The 14,479-nt window shown below is 39.3% G+C and overlaps 1 protein-coding gene across 1 annotated transcript in view; it reads right to left on the minus strand.

Annotated features, from left to right (window-relative positions):
* Window positions 1–14,479, minus strand: part of LOC124776582 (GTPase-activating protein skywalker) — a 299,487-nt gene that overhangs the window by 53,372 nt on the left and 231,636 nt on the right. The window contains exon 8 of the mRNA XM_047251633.1: window positions 12,695–12,913. Coding sequence (XP_047107589.1) covers window positions 12,695–12,913 — 219 coding nt within the window. The remainder of the gene's footprint in view (window positions 1–12,694; window positions 12,914–14,479) is intronic.

Here is a 14,479-nt window from a genome sequence, read left to right on the forward strand (position 1 = left end):
GTGTTTCCTTTAGTGGACTGCATGTCTGTTAAATGGATTCGCATGTTTTACCTCATCAGACACACAGAGCACTCCTCTTGAGGTTTAGGGGTTTTGTAAGGGAGATGTACTACTATCACACCTAACAGTGGTTGCTACAGTATGCACACAGTTGGCAGTACTAGAGAAGCAGTGCCATTGTGGATCCACTAATTCAGGTCTCTTAGTTCACCCAGCTCATACCCAGCCGTCAGCCATCACTGGCTGAGGCCCCTGGAAGGCCACAGTATTGTGTATTCACAACACAACGGTAATTTTACTACATATATATTTTTTTAATTACATTAACTCCACTGCCATGTATGCAGTGTTGTTTTCACATGTGGTGGAGCTATAAAAATAATGGAAATTCTTAGATGGAACAATACACAAAATAAGGGAAAAGCAACCACTCACCTATATCAGATTGATGCATGGAGCACAGTAACACATAACAAAAAACAGTATTCACACCAACTCTTTTCCAGCAATAGTAAACACATTCAAACCCACAAGCATACAGGCAACCAAAAGCAAACTCCTGTGGCTATGGCAATACTAATTATTGATATTCGATTACTGAAGCAGTTGGCTGAGCTGATGGATGTGGGGAGGGGGTTAGGGGGTCGGGAAGGACGCAAGGAGGGGTAGCAAGAAAAAGGCAGTTCAGATCTTTTCACAGCCACACAACAAGACAGGGAGGGAGGGAGTAGAGTGGTGGGAGAAGGCAAAGCATGGTCTGGACGGAGAAAGAATGTAGAGAAAAGAGATGGGGAAGGGCAAGGTGAGACAGTGTGAACAGGTCCAAGGAAGGTTTAGGCCAAGGAGATTGTGAAAGCACAGGATGCATTGGGAGAGAGAATTCCAATCTGCGTATTTCAGAGAACCTTGTGCTGGAAAGAATTATCCAAATGGCCTGCATAGTGAAGCAGCTTTTCTAGTCATTTGTGTTGTGGGGTGCAGCATTTTCAACAACTGGATGGTGAAGTCTATGGTTTGCCACAGTTTGGCAATAGTATTCATGCAAGTAGACAGTTGTTATGTGTTACTGCGCCTACACAGTATGTTATACAGTAATTACAATATAGATGATATATAACACGACTGCTTTGACATGTGGCCCTGTCTTTTACTTGGTAGGAAATGCCTGCAACTGGACTGTGGTGGGAGGCAGTGGGTAAGGGTATGAGACAGGTCTTGAAACTGGGCCGACCACAACTTTGCAGGCTATGTGTAGAATTTTGGGTAGGTCATGATACGAGGTAGTTGAAGCCCTGGTGGAGGATGTAGCTGAGCTTTTCAACATCAATGTGATACTGTGTGATCAGAGAAGTGCTGGTCGGTGACTGGTTAACAGGTTTACTGGTGTCAGAGGAGGAGATGGCAGTGGATACTCATTTATGGATATGCTGGATAGGATATTGTTTCTCAGTAAAGGCCCTGGTAAGGTTACTGGTATATTTCAACTCCTCTTGCCTTTCACCGTAAATGGTGAGGCTGTAAGAAAGTTACTTTTTGACAGCTGTCAAAGTGGAGGTATTGTTTGGTCGGTGTGCTTGATATGGAGCCATCTGAGAGGTGGAGATTGACGTCTAGGAAGGCAACTGAATGAGTTATGAAGTAGATTTGAGACTTGTTGTTGAGGTTATGAAGAAACAAACAAAGGTGGTTCAAATGGCTCTGAGCACTATGGGACCTAACATCTGAGGTCATCGGTCCCCTAGAACTTAGAACTACTTAAACCTAACTAACTAACCTAAGGACATCACACACATCCATGCCGAGGCAGGATTCGAACCTGCGACCGTAGCGGTCACGCGGTTCCAAACAAAGGTGGTCCTTGCTTTGAGTCCAGATCATGAAATTGTCATTAATGAATCCAAAACAGACAAGAGGTTTCACGTGTTGCCTGGATGGAAAGGATTCCTCCACATGGCCCATAAGTAAGTTACATATGGTGGTGCAATGTGAGCACCCATGGCAGTAATGTGGATTTGTTCGTAGATTCAGCCTTCAAAAATGAAATAGTTATGATTCAGCATGTGACTGGCTAGGAGGATTAGGAAAGAGGTGGTGGATTTGGTATCAGGACAATGATGTGGGAAAGGGGTGTTCCGTGGCCTTGTGGCCACGAGCATGAGGGATGTTCTGCACAAGGCCATGGCATTCACAGTGACCAACAAGGAGTTTGGTGGTAACAGCACAGGAACTGTGGAGAGGCAGTAAAGGAAGTGAGCAATATCTTGAATGTAAAGGATGTGACACCAATGTCTTGAATGTAAGATGGGAGGTACTGGTCAGCAAAGACAGAGGTTCATTCTGTGGGAGCATCGTACCCAGCCACAATGGGACGATCAGTGACAGACTTGTGAGGTTCGGTTTGTCGAGCTCGAGGAAATAGAAAAAAGGAACAAGGTCTTGGGGTTGCTAATGTGACGAGGGAAAGGGATCCTGGTGTCACATTTTGGGATGGACCTAAAGGCCTTGAGAAGCCTGCCTTACACCTTCACTAACCCATTCCCAATGCTCACCTTGCCTTTCCCCTTGTCTCTTCTACCATACAACTCCTCCTCTGTCCAGATCATGCACTGTCTTCTCCCACCAATCTTCTTCTCTCCCCCCTTTTCAACCCCTCTGCCTTCTCTCTCCTCTCCCTCTTAATCTTCATCGTTCTCTGCCTTTCCCGATCCTCCCCTCACTCCATCACCCTCTTTTTACACTCTGTTGTAAATTCTGTACTTTTTCACCTTGTTGTGTGACAGCAAAGTCATCTGTCCAAAGACCTGACATCTTTCCCACTACCCCTTCTTGCCTCCTGCCCTACCCCCTTCCCCACTTCCCATCAGCTCAGACAACTGCTTTCAATAACCCAGTACCAATAATACCAGCCAACAGAGAAAATGTAAGTGGGATAAAATACACTACTGGCCATTAAAATTGCTACACCACGAAGATGACATGCTACAGATGCGTAATTTAACCGACAGGAAGATGATGCCGTGATATGCAAATGATTAGCTTTTCGGAGCATTCACACAAGGTTGGCGCCGGTGGCGATACCTACAACGTGCTGACATGAGGAAAGTTTCCAACCAATTTCTCATACACAAACAGCAGTTGACCGGCGTTGCCTGGTGAAACATTGTTGTGATGCCTCGTGTAAGGAGGAGAAATGCGTACCATCATGTTTCCGACTTTGATGAAGGAAGCGTGTATTCATCATCGCCGTACTGGTGTATCTCCCGGCGTGATGGTATGGGATGCCATTGGTTACACGTCTTGGTCACCTCTTGTTTGCACTGACGGCACTTTGAACAGTGGACATTACATTTCAGATGTGTTACGACCCATGGCTCTACCCTTCATTCGATCCCTGCAAAACCCTAAATTTCAGCAGGATAATCCACGACCGCATGTTGTAGGTCCTGTACAGGCCTTTCTGGATACAGGAAATGTTCGACTGCTGCCCTGGCCAGCACATTCTCCAGATCTCTCACCAATTGAAAACGTCTGGTCAATGGCCGGACAACTGACTGGTCACAATACGCCAGTCACTACTCTTGATGAACTGTGGTATCGTGTTGAAGCTGCATGGGCAGCTGTACCTGTACACGCCATCCAAGGTCTATTTGACTCAATGCCCAGGTGTATCACGGCCGTTATTATGGCCAGAGGTGGTTGTTCTGGATACTGATTTCTCAGGATCTATGCAACCAAATTGCGTGCAAATGTAATCACATGTCAGTTCTAGTATAATATATTGTGTCCAATGAATACCCGTTTATTGTCTGCATTTCTTCTTGGTGTAGCAATTTTAATGGCCAGTACTGTAAATGTTAGTTAACTATATTGACCACAATGATAACGAAAACGAGAATGAAATACTTGAATTAGCTCTTGTTTCCAAGTTAAAGACAGGTGCATTTAATTATAATTATATTTTATTAGCATTCACTGCCAGTCCCTTGCCATATAGGATTTGAAATCCTGCTGATGACAGAGTCATGAAGTTTCAGGTAACAGCAACAACTGTTTGTATTTTGTTGATTTAGCCCAGGCACATACCAACAAGGGGAAGGGGAAGAAGAGGAAGGGATGGGCGAAGCACGTTTCATTTAAGTATAGTTTTGGCCTGTAATAAGCTGTGTTCTGTTTGTATGCCGGAAAAACTTGTAACTGAAGTGTAGTTAGTGTGTGTTGTCATTGCAATTCCTGTGATTCAATATGCCTCGCAAATGTGTAAAGATTGCTGACAGTTTTTGCTACATCTGCGGACAGGCTACATTGAAATCGCAAAGGAGGTCAATAATGTCGTATATTAGTAAGGTGTACAGACTGTACTATGGCTGTGAAATTGGGGACCGGAACAAGAACTGGGCTCCTCATGTATGTTGCATATATTGTCTCAAGTCTGCAACTGTGGTTGAATCAGAAAAGACCTTCATGGGCTTTGCTACACTCATGATCATGAGAAACTTCGAACCATGTAAATGATTGTAATTTATGTATCACAACTCCATTAACATGATATTTCCAAGAAGAGAAAGTCTTCAACGTATCCTAACATACTGTTGACACTGTGAGCACTGCCTCGTGGAGACGGAATGCCTGTTCCTGTCCCACCTGATGATGATGATGATGATGATGATGATGATGATGATGATGATGACAACGGCAGTACTGAACCTAGTGCTCCATCATCCGCTTCAAAACCTAGTTCTTTAAACAGGGTGTATACGTGGATAAGGAAAAAAAAATAATAATAATAATTCCCAGATTTCCCAGTTAAAAATTCTCTTTCTCCCAGGTGAAAACACACTTTTTTTAATGTTAAGTGATAGTGTATTTTCCCCTGGAACTGCAAAACTTATCAATCCTTTGAATGGTTATGGTTTTATACATGGGCGTAGAACTTCCCAGCACTTTAAATGAAACTCAGGGAAAAAGACACGTTTTGGAAAGATTTTTGATGTGCAGCAACATGTACCCTGCGTATTTTCGTATTACAAAAGTATACATTAGAATTCCACCAAACATCACGTTATTTTCCAAATCATTGAAATCTAGATTTCGATCTGCTTTTGTAAGCCAGTCATAGCTCATGTCACGTAATCCCGCCAGCCGATGGCAGCAGATATTCAAGAGTACAGGACATGTGATTTGTCAGCCAACAGCAACATCACTGTTAAGTAGCATGAACACACAAACAGGGAAAGTTAATAGTTTAAATTAACATACATAGTGTTGCTGCAAGAAAAGCAAAGCTTTCACATATAATTGTTGTCTCTAAGGTTAATAAGCTGCAAGATGTAATGGATCTGGGAGATGTGTTATTTTCTACCGGATTTGTCGATACCAAATCTAATGAGGGAGGTTGTAAATGTTTTCTTATGTTTTTGTCAGAATATTTTTTGTGAATTGTAATTTGCCTTATTTTATGCTAATTTGCTTATATGTTCGAGAGTGACAGCATACTGATTAATATTAGTAGATGTGATGAATAATATCAAAGAGACTGGTTACAAGTGGAAGCTTGTGTGTTGTGTGAAATGTCTTTAGTCGGCAGTGAACACTGTGTGTGTGATGGTGGAACAATGTACAGGTCCCCGTTATAATAATTTGCAAGTGACCAAGAAGGAAGCACATTCGGAAAAATGGTATTTGAAGCACCAAAAGTGATGCAAACGCATTGAACCAGGACATTTCCGCAGCCGACAAAACAGCATTATGGAATCATACTTTCACTAGACTACTGAAGCCAACACAAAAAAGTCAAATATCATCTTATAAACATCCACGGAAAAGTGAGTACTGTCACGAAATATGCTAAATTCAAGTATATAAAAATAGTGAGCATATTTAAAAGAGAAGCTAGGCTTTCACATATAATGTTGATCTTTTCTGCGCATTACACACAAATGTGCCAGTGAAATTTTTAATAATTAAATACATGTCTGATCTTCAGGGTTTGAAATTCTTCGAAATGATTAGTCATCAAAGAGTTGGTTTTTAAATGAGAGTCAAATGCTCTGTGATTTAAGAAATTCATGGTACATTCACGCACATAGTTCAACTTACGTGAAAGGAAAGTTACTTTGAAAGTAACGCTTTTCAAAGCACCATTCGCAATATTTTCCTGCGACCTGTTAAAAACAGTTCGTTTCAGCAGCTGCCAGAGTGCAGATCAGAGATGTCATTGTGCTTGCGCAGCTACCATGAGGTAGGTAGCCCGCATGTACTTACGTGTAAAACATTAAAAGACCAAACATCATGTGATGAAAGAAACAAGACATCAGAGGATACTCCAAGAGCGTCAGAATTTCGTGAACCATACTAAAATGCGTAATTCAGCTTAAAGTGTACATTCGTATGTCCAGATTCCCAATGAAGTAGGCCTCAACTTGATATTATGCTTTTCAGTGTTGTTTTTGGGATGTAAATTTTCTTGGAACACCAGTACTGAATTATATAATGTTTGGTTCTTTATTATGGCATAATGCCATACGTGCTAAAAGATGAAAATGTGCACTTGGAATGCAGCGAACAGTTCAAACTAGCCAGTACTGTGGATTTAAACATTTAGTTTCAAATACACTGACTGCCTCTGCGGAAAAGGTTAATAAAAGTCAAATTTCTTTGGCAAACAGACAAAAATAGCTTCACTGTTCTGGCGATTAATGCTTGACTGTCAGAAAGGTGGAAATAAAATAAAATCTGAAACTAATAACATATTTCAGCCTGCCATAATTATGTGAAAGTATTTTAATTCCATTGATAGCTCCCGGCCACAGATATCCGTTTTGTTTTCATTTGACATGAGAGTAAATGAAGGGGAAAACAGCAAAATCACTAAATGTGAACACGGGTCACATGGAGAATACCCACTATAACTCAGACTGCTCTGCACATCAGTCCCAGATCTACGATATTTGCGAACCGGGTCAATAGTAAAAAGAATCCAATTTTCAAATATATGTTCATCTTGTAGCGCACATCTTTCTGAAAAGTCTGAACCATAAAACATATGTGTTCAAGGAAATGTAAGACATGTTACGACGGTTGGAACTTAAAATAGTGGCAACTATTTATTCACAACCAATGCAAAAAGAGTTACATGTTTGCACCTGTTACTGTCCTTCAAAGTAGTCACCAGCACTGTGTAGAAAGCGTTGCTAGCGACGTGGAAGGTGTAGTACACCGTTAGCAGAGCCTATTCTGTTGATGGTGCGAATGGAGCCGTCTACTGCCTGTTGACTCGCTGGAACAGTTCTGAAGTGAATGCCAAAAGTGGTTCCTTCATCTTTGGAATCAAATCAAAGTGATAAGAAATTAAGTCCGGGAGTGTGGTGAATGGTACAGTACTTCCGAGTCCAATCGACTGTACAGAGCAGCCACAGCTTGCGCTGTATGCGCCCACACATTGTCGAGCAAAATGATGAGTGGGTTGCGCAAAAGTGTTGCTGCTTCTTTCGCAAAGGTGGTCGCAGGTGATGCTCCAAAGACAAACAGTAATACTGTGCATTGACAGTCTGCCGTAGAGGAACATAATGCGTTAGGATAACACCATCACAGTCGTACACAAGAATCACCATAACTTTAGACTGCTCCATTTGCACCATCAGCAGAACAGGGTCTGCTAACAGTGTATTATGCCTTTCACATCGCTCCCAATAGGTTCTACACAATATTGGTGACTACTTTGAAGGACAGTAACAGGTGAAAGCATGTAACTCTTTCGCATCGGTTGTGAATAAACAGTTGCCACTATTTAAGCTCCAACCCTAGTATTATGTCTTATGTGTGCCAAAGTGCAGTGCAACGTCTCTTCATACAACTTTCTTCTGTCGCACGTCACTGTATTTCGCTCTGTGAAATTTAAATGTCTATATTTTGTAATGGATGCCATCAAACTATTTTCAGGACAGTGGAATCCTGTAGTGCCTCTCCTGCCCCCCCCCCCCCCCCACTCTCAACATCTCGCAATTAATAGCGTATGGGATTATTTGTAATCGGGAGAACAATAACTCTTCAGAAAATTTGCACTCTTTATTGCCTATTAGCTAATAACTTGCTGTTTTGTGTGACATAACCAATAAAGACAAGAGACAAGCAAGAAGGTACATATTTCTTCAATCCTTAGCTCCTAGCATTTTTTTCCCTCTAATCTTGCTAAAGCTTTACATGGCATGCTTTCCTTTCTGTGAAAGAATCTATTACCTCATCAAAGTTCATCAAATGTTTTGCTACATGAAAAGTCGAAATGTCGTTGTCTAACACTGAAAAAGTTGTTAATACAAATAATACCCAAGACTGATGTGGTTTTTCGATCTGATTATGTCTATTTTGTCACTGTCTGCTAGATAAAACAAAATAGGCCTTTCTAATATTGCAGCAATATTGTAACACACACCAAATAAATGAAACTGTTTTGGCACAAATAGTCATTTTTATAACACTACAGAATATAATTCATGAAGTACCAATCTCAAATGTCTATTAGGCCTACTACAAGCAAAAAGCTTTATGTTAGGAAATAGTTTCACATTTCATTCATACGCACCAGTTTCTCAAGCATGAGATCGAAAAGTAGTATTACAAATTTTTTATATAAATTTGGAATCGACTTATTCTTCCATAATTTGTGAGATGTCCCTGTTTCTTTTCCTTTCCCATTCTAACAAATAATCTTGTCATCATCAATTTTGTAGGTATTCCTGCCATTGTCAAAATTTGTTTGCCGATTAACATCACTAACCCTGCCAGAATCAACGGTTTAGTTATCCCGCAATTATTCTCTGGTTATGCGTTTTTACATGTTCGTACAACAAGTTTTTCGCATTACCTCCAGAATAGAACGTAAGTGGCTGCTAGCTAGCCGGGGACTGTACACCTGGGCCTTACTAGTGTAGGGATCCGGCCAAAAATTTTCTGCCAAAATTTCATTTTCTTGGATACACCGAGAAGATAATACGTGTAATCTTTCTCACCTGTTATTCCTGTTAGTCGTTTATTTCCATTCTGGTGGTCTGAATCTATGGATTTCACTAGTAATTATAACAACGCTGATCATTCGCAAACCCAATCAACCACATAATCAAGACAGCGATTGGCATTCATCCGTTCGGCTTTACTCCACTCAGCTCGTATAGCCCCGTCCCCTTTTGTCTACAGAAAGTTTATTTCTAGATGCGACGAGGATTCACCTGACAGAGACATCACATATACTATGCACGCATTCAAAAATAAATTTATGATTAAAAATGTTCAAAAGCCAACATGGATGAGTTTCAAAATAATATGAATAATCTATACACCAATGTGCACTGGATGCTTGGGGCTTTGTGAAACAAGGTTTTTTTCCTCAAGTATATGAATTTTCCCAGTAGCAGCTAGCTGCTTGTTGCAACTGCTTGCACAGCCAACAGCCACATTCCTGTAGCCAGAAGCGGGAGAATCTACTACTCAAACGTGACTTTACTGCGCATGCGCACGGGCCTGCTCGTAACTGCTAAAACGACTAATGTAAACAGTTGTGACTTCATGCTCATGGGAGGCAATCTGTTGTTATGAAGCATTGCATAGTCTTCCTAAAGCCTCTGACACATTTTGCTGTTGGCAAATGCTTGCGTGAGCACTGTGTGTGTCATCATATATGGTGCATTTCCTTTGAAATTTAAGTTATTTTTGTTTTTTTATCACGTTAATGTTTTATTGTTGAAGTATTGTTCTGCACTAGCAGGATACAGTAACGTCCTTTGTTAGAGTATCGGTTCTTACCAGTCAAAATTACAAAAATTTAACTGAAAACTAAAAGAATGAAAAACTCCCGGAATTCTAAAAAATTTCCGGGTTTTTACTCGTTTTCTGCCGGATGAAAAAATTCCCGGGTTTTTCCTGGAGATCCAGGTTGTCCCGGGTTGTATACACCCTGTTAAAAGACCCTTATTTTGTGTTTAAAAATGAGTGTACAAAAATTCATAAACTTAATGACCTAGTGAGAGATCTGGTATTACCAAAAGGAAAAGCTGAACTGTTGGCATCAAGATTACAACAACAGTGGAATTGTCTTGATAAGACAGTAACGTGACTGAATTCTGTAACTGCACATGCCATTCCTACCATTTTCTAAAACGAAAAGAACTTTGTATTTTGTAGTGGGACTAATGGCAGCTATGCGCATTGACTATAATAGCTATCAGTGAGGCTGTTCATTGACTCCAAATTCAGTCCAAGTATGTGCTACTGCATAATGGCAACATCATTCTTATTGGGTATGCACCTTACTCGGAAAAAAAAACCATACGATAACATAAAACAATTGTTATTGCGATTGAACTATGCCAAGTTTAATTGGTAGATTTCAAGGAATTTGCTAGTCATAGGCATATTACTTAGGATACAACATGGCACCTCCAAATTCTGTTGCCTCTTGTGCCTCTGGGATAACCGTGCCAAAGTATTTCATTATAAAAAGTAAGACTGGCCACACTTCAATCACTTGAAGCAGGCTCTCACAATGTTACACTGGCAAATCCAAGAACTTTATTCTCCCTGTTCTTCATATAAAATTGGGCCTAATGAAAAACTTCATGAAGGCCATGGACAAAACTGGGGAAACATTTCTCTATTTTCAAGAGAAATTTCCACATCTTAGTGAGACAAAAATAAAAGAGGGGCTTTTTCATGGGACCCGAGATGCAGAAACTGTACACAGATAAGCATTTCAATACCATCCAGACAGGCGGTGAAAAGTTAGCTTGGGATCCCTTTGTTCAAGTGTCAGCAAACTTTCTAGGAAATAAGAGGGCAGAAAATTATAAGGATCTTGGGGCAAATCTTCTGCATTGCTACAAAAGACTGGGTTGCAACATGTCTTTAAATTTATATTTCAGGTTCTTTCCTGGACTTCTTTCCTGGCAACTGTGGTACTGTAACCAATTATCATAAAGCAAATTTTGGACATGGAGATAAGATACCAGGGAAAGGGGAGTGCATCAGTGTTAGCCAATTACTGCTGGACACCAATCAGGGAATCACAAGCAGAAAATTGCAAATGCCAGGCAAAACGATTGTGCTTTCAACGACCTCCCTCTGAGGGATAACACCAAGATAAATACATGCATATGCTTATTTAGGAAATAATGTAAAGCTATCATAACTTAAAAATTAAAGCTAATCTTGCATTTTCACTAACATTTTTGTTATCAGCACGCCTGAAACAAAGATTGGCTGCTTTCATGGCAGTTTCAGATAAAAAGTAAAATTTTTTTGGCTATTGTAATCAGTCTTGCCGTGGTCAAGGGAGTGTGCATTTGGGTTTCTGTGTGGTTCTGTATGTGAATGTGAGTACTATTGCTAGAGAGAGAGGTAGTGCTTGAAAGCTAGAATGAATTCTGGTATGTGTTACTGTGCTCCACACATTGATCTACTGCATGTGAGCAATTGCCTTTCCCTTACTTTACATTGTTATAAACTTAAGATGATTGAGGAAAACTTGTTGAGATTTAGCCGAGTTGTTTTGTACTTTTACTGTGTACTTTTAAGTATGGTGGAATCATTGCAAATAATCTGACACATGCATCATCACTCTCATTAAACTTGCTAAGCAACCAAAGAATAGAAACTTTATAAAATGTGTACTAAAGATAAAATCATTTAAGGATGTAGAGAAAAATATCAGTTCTCCTGGTTAATACAAATTCTTGTTTCACTTTCAACGCTATAGCAAAACTGGACTATGGTCAGGTAGTTTATTGTTTGACTGTAGTCAGACAGCTGGGCTCATGTCAGATAACTTAATTCCTCATGGACAAACATATTAGATCTGTGCATCAACAACGCAGGAAAAGTCAGGTTACTACTTACTGTAAAGAAGACATGTCAAGTTGCACACAGACACAAGTGTGTGTATGTGTCTCAATTGTGCCTGTCTGCAACGTAGCATGTCTTCTTTATGGTAAGTACACATCTGTAAATCATTTATAAATGGTTTTACAGTTTGTGGTAATGTTAGATGTACAATGTAAAATATTCAGAATTTCTCCAGATTTAAATTTTCTGCCACTGCATGAATGAAGAAAATTGAAGCTTCGTTCATTAGATACATAACCAAGATAATATTAACTAATGATTTTTCTTACTGTTTAGATGGGTATTACAATGCAGTACTTCTTTCAATGTCAGATCTGTATACCAGAATAGTGGAGGCACTGTCGAAATGTAATAACAATAGCACATAGTTTAACAGACTGTAAGAACAAAAACGGATCCCTATCAAACATTAAATACGTGGATGTAAAGGAGAGAAGGTAAAGCTGCCATAACCAATATGCCTAAAGTTAAAAAGCAATATGATTTTGTCTCATTTGTCGGCCTCATCACGGTAAAACATATATTAAAAATTAACACAACCTAAGTTATAAGAACAGCCACAATATAACTTCATTTTATTTATTTATTTTTTTTTTTAATTCTGGTGCGTTTGGCCCTATTTTGATTATCAAAATAGGAGTTACTCCTGCCATGATAAGTGGAACATCGTGAGAAAAGGAATAGCACATGGAAATTTCAAAATAAATTTATACCATTTACATTCTTCACAGAACACACACAACTATTGAAATATTACTACCATATTAACAGTGTTAAAGTATACAACATTCATGTCTAAAATTACCTCTCTGATAGTAAGCGTATGGGACATCATTTGAATATTAACTTGAGACTGACTCGTTGGCAAGTTCTCACTGGAACGTGACCTCACAAGTTGGCGGGAACTGCTCTGAACAGATTTACTTTTCAAAATCATTTCTGTCTTCAAAAATACTTTTGATATATATGCTGAACTAAGCCCTCGAACACCAAATGCTGTCCTTAACATTTTTGCAGGAGTCACCTATGTAAGACAAACAGAAAAAGCTGTGATTAATATAAAAGTACTTTTTTCACACATATTCTTTTATATAACATCATCTATATGTGAAACTAACTAAGTCACACTATAATATGAGAAGCCATAGATGGCACTTGCATGTGTAAGTGCTGACTATATGAATTGACCCTATTTAAATGCTGAATGTGAAGAAATAATTTCGCAGAATTAACTATGCCACCATTTAGACAGAGAATACATTCATTAAATGAATCATGCTGGTAAAAATCTAGTTACTGTAGAATATGTAACTTCCTATTCTAATTTGCAGTTGACCATGATGGAAGTATACAACAATAGAAGCAAGAACATTCCAGTAAATATGGGTCTGTCAACGAGACATTTGTGATATTACAAGCCACTACTGAAGTGTTGTCCTAGTTGGCACAAATGTATTTGAAATATAAACTTTTCGGTTAAGTCCGGATCCAAGGGAACTAAAATTTCACCCATGATTGGGGAATGAGATACATGCACCATGGGGCACAAGCAGATTTTGCTGCTGATATAAGACAATATCTAATGTGCCAATATACTTCTTTATGGATAAGTGCTTTTCCAGTTTGACAATAAGCTGTGAAAGGACTGTGATCCGGTGAATGACATCGTAAATGGAATTTTCTCTTTCAAGAATGGAACAGTATGTAAGACAACACTCTACTGAAACCCTGCTTTTTGTTGTTCTTTTTATATGTGACTTGGGCTCGAACATGGGGGAGATGGGAAACTAACAGAGATGTGATAACGTAAAAGCTAGTGTCACAAAGCCACATGGTTAACAGATGGTTCCAATATTTCTGCCCTGATCAAAAATGTAATGTAACTGCACGGATTCAAACAACAATAAACTTATAAAAAGATTTATTTGAATTGATGTAAAATTGTTCTATTGTGAAAATACTTGCAGTTATATTAAAGTTATATATTGTAACTGCAAGGAAAATCACTCTTCACTTATTTGTTGAAAAACATCATTTTCTTGTGCATAGGCTGCAGTTTTGTTTAGAAATAATCAGTTTACGTCATAGCTAGCAATTAGGTTACTTTGCCCCTGGGGCATTATGAAACTACATCGCCGTAAAAAGTTATGTACATAGAATGGTACACACAGAACAAAAACTTCTCAAAATTTTAATTCAAACAGTCCCGAATGAACTACTACACTATATAGATCACATTACATGGCATATTTAAGCAATGAGACACTTGTCATTATCATAGTACTTCCCCCTTTGTGGCACTGAAATCAGCATATTTTTCCATAAAAAGGCAAAACAAACTGACGATTCACTGTCACTGCCCCCCCCCCCTCCCCCCTGCCTTTCTTTGTTTTAAATATCTTTTCTGAGGATGGTTGTTTCTCAATGCACCTTTATCATGTTCCACTATTCTTATCCATTCTTTGAGCGTGTTCTATTTCTTCCATTTTTACTTCCACAGGTCACTGATTAAATTCTTCCCTTTCATCAATAGCTACTGTCAAAGTCGAAATTATACTCGTGTACTAAATGCCATCTGTTTAATGCAGCA

The sequence above is a fragment of the Schistocerca piceifrons genome, chromosome 2 (genome assembly GCF_021461385.2).
Source record: "Schistocerca piceifrons isolate TAMUIC-IGC-003096 chromosome 2, iqSchPice1.1, whole genome shotgun sequence".
Classification (NCBI taxonomy): Eukaryota; Metazoa; Arthropoda; class Insecta; order Orthoptera; family Acrididae; genus Schistocerca; species Schistocerca piceifrons.